A 6,000-nucleotide genomic window follows, 5' to 3' on the forward strand; every position below is an offset into this window, starting at 1 on the left:
AGCAACGAAGAAGAAAGGGCAGGAAGCCGGGAAGGGGTGGGAACGGTAGAGAAAGATCGAAGTCAATAAGAAGAGGACAATCCAAAGGTAGAAATGAAATATGTAATTCGTAGCTAAGTTATAACACAATTTGCTACACATTAATAGTTCCATATCGAATTATACATTTTTAATCTAAACTAATAATGGGCAAGTTACGACGAATAACAACATATTTTGTTATTCTTAACGGCATGAACATTATAGTTTATTCTTTACCCATAATAGTAATAAAAAATATATATAAAATGATAATATGTTACCCTACTTGTGCCTTTGTGATCATCGTAACATTTTAGATACGTGACATTGTTTTTTGGAAATGATTACTTGGGTCAATCGAGAACATGGTGGTTTGTGGATGCCCTTTCTTTTAGACATCTAGTGAAACTTTCTTTTTTACCATTATGTTTTGTGGTTTGGGGTTGAACTAGGTCGCAGAGGCTTTCATATGCTTTCATGACATGAAGGGGCTTAATCTTGGGTGTTACAATATCACATATTACGAGATAATGACATATATATGGTATGTATTGTGATTATGTTTATGCTTTGGTTTGTCTTCATGATATAATTCAGAGCTTCGACTTTAGTACTTTCACTAATAAGGACAACCCTTCCCCCCATTAAATTCCAACATGCATTGGCATCAACGAGTTCCCTTTTTAGTACACTTCAACGTGACTATTAGATAGAAAGCAATTCTTTAATATCTATGAGCACCACATGATGAGGATCTTCATTTGGCTATCCTATAGATGATGTTTTCCAACATGTCACCAATGAAATATCATAATATCCTTAAATATCGCCTTGTGTTTTAATTATTTTCGGTTGATGAGATATGCCAAGTTTGTCACAAGGCATGCTTGGACTCTTTTGGGGAGAATGCAACACATTGTAGAGAGCTCCTGATATTCAAGTACCGACACAACGTGGGTCACAAACGTTTTTTTACGTATATAGGCGCGTCAGATTTTAGCAAAAGAAAGGCATCTTTGTACTTCTTGATTGACCCCTTGGAAGGAAGATTAACACTTAGATCAATTGATGTTTTGGTTTTTGGATAGGTAGAAAGGAAACACATATATGTGGAACTAACTATTGTTTTCTTTCTCGTGGGCTTGAGGAGAATGAATGGGAGTTTCACTTTGGGGAATCTGTTTTAAAAGTTGTCTTAAGCAAAGTGACAAAATATCAGAAAACATGCATGAAAGTCAATGCGTTTTTATATCATTCGTTTTTGATACATTTGGTTTTCTTATGATAGATACTATAGGCTCATCAATATAGTTCAACAAGTAATGCATGATAATGTTAAGATCACAAAATGCATAAATATAGTTTTTAAAATAATTAGTTTTGTCATTCAAAAAAAATTTCAACACAACATAGTTTGTTTACCTTACAGTATGTTGTTTACCTTACACAGTCGATATACAAATTTCTTGTGTGATATAAAATAAATTTACCTAATTGTTAATTCCTATCATCAAAAGATGAAACTACAATAATTTTATTATTCCAAGTGAACAATTTTTATTAAAAAAAAAAAACAAAAAAAACATTATTTTTTATATTATTAAAAAAATAAAAAGATTGAAATAAAGTATTCTCTTAAATTTAAAATACAAATAAAAAAATAAAATAAATGAAAAAGAGAAAAGGTCTTTTTACAATATTTTAATAAATGGATTTCGTCCAACTTTGACCTATTCTCAAATCGTGTGCAAAAAAGTCGTAGTGCCCCTCAAATCGTGTAAGAAGGCCTTGAACCCACAACTGCTCAGTGATTACCATCGTCCTCATCTGTGACTGTCGCTTCTGCGTGACTGCATCTTCTTCGCCACCGGCACTGCTGTTTGTGATCGGTATGTAGTTTGTGATTTATCTACATCTTAAAAACCAAGTTATCAACGGTTCTTCGTATGTTCAAAGACTGTATTTGATGAACTTGAAGCAATCGTTGTTTATGTTTCTGTATGCAGTTTGTGATTCTTTCTTTATTTGAGTGAGGATTGTTTATTTGTAGCGGATACAATTTTTTAATTAGAGGAACCAGTTGGTATTGTTGATTGAAGTATAATAACAATTAATCAGGATTTTATGTCATATTCCCGATTACGTACTCACACACACTCTCCACAACCCCTGAGGTTAATTTTCACCTGGTAATTAAAACCATTCCAGAAATTGCTTGTAAAACCTCCAATTTGCACTTCATTTCCAACTAATAATTTAATCCATATCTAAAATATAAATCTGATATTTATTCAGCTAAAACCTATGCACACCATTACGCATAATCAAACATTTTTGTTATATGCGTTAATTCAGTATGGAATTTCATGATTTAACCATAAAAACATATACCAACGTAATTTATAATCAGTTACCTTCAAATGCTACTTGATTCCTACTCCAAAGGTCGATTACCTTTGATAATTGCATTATCAAATAGTTTCTCACATCTAGCCTCCGTTCAATGCACATGGTTGATGGACAACGATGGCTAATTTGCACACATCTTCATTCAAAATTTTCTTATAATTTGTGTTATATTCAAAATCATGGGATTGCTATTTGGCTACTGCAGTTTGCGTTTACCTTGAATAGTGGCTACTTGCCTATTGCAGTTTGGCATTTTGGCTACTACGATTGAGTAGATGGATTACTAGTTTTTTGTTTTTATTTGTAATTTTACTTTGTTGCAATATGTGAATTTGATAGTTAAGTAACAGCAACCACAACCAGAATCAAAATGTGTGAATACGAAATACCTTTCCATATTCAAGAGGAAATCATGAAAAGGCTTCCTGTGAAATCATTGGTTCAGTTCAGAAGCGTCTCAAAAGCATGGAAGTCTTTGATCGACAGCTCCGAGTTTATTGCTGCTCACAGCCTCCGCCGCCACACTCAGCCACAGCATCTGCTTGTATCGTATGAAGATCCGGAAGAAGGGATAAAGTATGTTTCTTATATCGATGGTGACACTTTCCGCCAACAGAGGTCTCTTTTGACTGTTCCTGTATCAATTAAAGAACTTAAGAAACCGGCAGTAGTTGGTAGCTCTCACGGCTTATTGTGCTTGTATGGCTCTGATCCCGACCTTACAACTAAGATGGTTGCTCTTTGGAATCCTTCAATTAGAAAATCGATTGTTGTTGCTGTATCTGTTGGCAAAAGCAAACCATCTGTTGGTTTTGGGGTTTGTCGTGTCACTGGTGACCCTAAGATCGTTTTGATTACACAATCTTGGGATGACCCAAATATCGAAACCAGTTACCGTTTCGAAGTTTTGGTTTACACTCTGAACTCAGGGAAATGGAGAAATTTATCCACCAATCTGCCCGCTAAACCGGTTCGAGATTGGAGTCCGGTGGTAGTTACTGATCGGTTTATCTATTCGCATTCTGCAGGGTCAAGCACTCATAATATGATTATGTCATTTGATGTGACTAATGAGAGTTTTGAATCCATAGACCTTCCGGATAGCCTAGCTCGCCATCATCCTGTGAACTTTTTTATTTCTAAGGTACGGGATTCTCTTGCCATGTTTAAGTACAGTGGAGACATCTATCCTGGGGGAGACATCTGTACTGTATGGATGATGGAACATGGTGTTCAAAAGTTGTTTACAAAGTTGTTTGACATTAAGACACCGCATGACTTTATAGTGGGATTTAGGAAAAATGGCACACCTATAATTCAAGTGGCATATGATGACGATGATGATGATGAACCGCCTAGACTTGTTGTTTATGAACCCAATTCTGAACACAACAATTTTCTTGAGATTTCTGTATATCCTTTTTCCTTCAATGTGAATTCCTACATGGAAACGCTACTTTTGCTGTAATAGTTATTGACATAAACAACATGCTTACAATTTTTACAAATCATAGCGATATGTATCTCATAATAGCAACGTACTTACATGTTCTCAACACATAGTAGCAATGTACTTACACTTCTTTACTCATGAATGCAATGCACTTACATTTCTTAAACGATAATAGCACTATGTAACACATAAAGTACAATCACCATATAATTGGTAGCAAAATGTAAGTACATTGCTATTATAGGTAAAAAGAAAGTAAATTGCTATTATCTGTAAAGAAATACAAGTGTGTTGTTATTGAGGGTAACATTGCCTATATTGGAATAATTAGATTATTTTATAGTTTTTACAGTCTTATAAAGCACTAGTTATTTATTAAGAAAACCCCCAAAAGTTGGATAGAAACTGTTTTGATTCGACCCAAATGTAGCAAACCCATTTCCACTTGTACAAAAAATCTATCTACTTTAACTTGAACTGATTTCATCAGTTACCTAGCTCACTCAATCTGCTCTCTTTTATCAGCAGCTCTATTGTACATATAGAGATCATTTGTCTAATAAGCATGTTTTGGGCATGAGAGTCAACATATCCATCAACACCTACTGTGTTCACTCCCCATTGGTACTCCTTTCAGTGTACTGGACAGTTTCTTTGAGAAGATATTTGTGATGATATGTTTCAGTATTTCACAATCGGGGAGATATATCTTGTATATTGCACAATCAAAGGGATGATTTTTCTTTGCTCGTTGGTTTCTATATTTCCATTCCATATTTATGATGATATGCTTTGATTCCATATTGACAATCGAATGTATGAATTAAACATCTAAATGCAACTTCTATTTAGTATATTATCCAGAGTTGGTTCGACTTATTTTCTTGAACAGCAACAAAAATTATGAAAACAATTGTATAACTAAGCATAGCAGGCAGCCAAGATCAACAACCCTAACATAGATCAACATAGATCAGAAGTGCACAAAAGCACCGGGTTTTTTTAACCGGTGGAAAAAACCTTGGACCGTTTTTTTATAATCGAACCAACTTTTAAACAAACCGGCGGTTTAGAATAGGATTTTAAAACTTTTGAAAAACCAGTTTTCTGGATCCTTCTTTTAAATACTTTTTTTTATAAAAAAAAGAAGATTTAGATAGGTTAAAAAACGGTTTTAACTGAAACTTTTTTTTTCATTAATTTAATTATCATCGTACAACAAGTGAGATAACAAACGGGCAACAAGCTATGCCGCTAAATCTTTTTGTATGTCAAATCTAATTCTTTAAAAGACTATATCCATAGATGTAGGGGATATAACATTGTTATGCATGATCTGTTGTACTCTATTAAGAAGCTCTACCGCATCCGGCGCGAGAAACCAAACATATCAAATGTGAATGGTATGAACACGTGTTGATTTTCCATGCACGATTTCTCATGTTTGGTGACTTTGCCTGTAGCAGCTTTTAAATCAACCTGTTCCGCTGTGAAACCCCCAACCCTCAAGCCCACGAAAGGGGATACCCCTATAAGGTCAACACAAGCGTGTTTCCCTCCGATCCATCCAAAAATCAAAATGTCAGCCGGTCTGAGAGTTGACCTTCCTTCTACCGGGTCAGTCAAGAAATTCACAGGTGCCTCTTTCCTAGCGGAAACCCCGATATTGGCATATTGGGGGCGATATTGTGCTTGGACTTGTGCTTTGCTTTTTCGAATTAAATAAAGATTTCATTCCTAGAATTACTTATTCGTTGAGAAAATAACCCACGGGAAGGGCTGATTTGCGGATGAGGAATTAGCATACCAACTCGCTTTCATCCTTCCCGCTCGTGTTCGTAGGCCTTTTTTTAGTTTTTAAGAGGGGTTGCAACCAAGGAGGTAATTCATTATTTCTAAATCGAATCAAAAATCTATTCTATTTAGAAAGTAGGAAACTAGCAATATCAATATATATATATATATATATATATATATATATATATATATATATATATATATATATATATATATATATATATATATATATATATATATAAGAGGGCAAAGTAATACAAAAAGAACTCTGTTCGATTTTTTAGTCTATCTATACTAGGAGATCATATGAAAAATGTAAC

At 34.3% G+C, this 6,000-nt stretch overlaps 1 protein-coding gene across 1 annotated transcript; it reads left to right on the forward strand.

The window, feature by feature from the left end:
* Positions 1 to 1,757: 1,757 nt before the first annotated feature.
* On the forward strand, positions 1,758 to 4,199 carry LOC145126205 (putative F-box protein At3g52320). Its single transcript, XM_079061605.1, has 2 exons — positions 1,758 to 1,910; positions 2,770 to 4,199. The coding sequence occupies exon 2, from the start codon at positions 2,801 to 2,803 to the stop codon at positions 3,896 to 3,898; it is 1,098 nt and encodes a 365-aa protein (XP_078917731.1). The 5' UTR covers positions 1,758 to 1,910; positions 2,770 to 2,800; the 3' UTR covers positions 3,899 to 4,199.
* The last annotated feature ends 1,801 nt before the right edge of the window (positions 4,200 to 6,000 follow it).

Source organism: Lactuca virosa, chromosome 7 (assembly GCF_052849685.1).
Source record: "Lactuca virosa cultivar CGN04683 chromosome 7, Lactuca_virosa_CGN04683_v6, whole genome shotgun sequence".
Classification (NCBI taxonomy): Eukaryota; Viridiplantae; Streptophyta; class Magnoliopsida; order Asterales; family Asteraceae; genus Lactuca; species Lactuca virosa.

Excerpts from the sequence above, each read along its gene's own strand:
- LOC145126205 (XM_079061605.1), top strand. The coding sequence starts at position 2,801 with ATGTGTGAATACGAAATACCTTTCCATATTCAAGAGGAAATCATGAAA.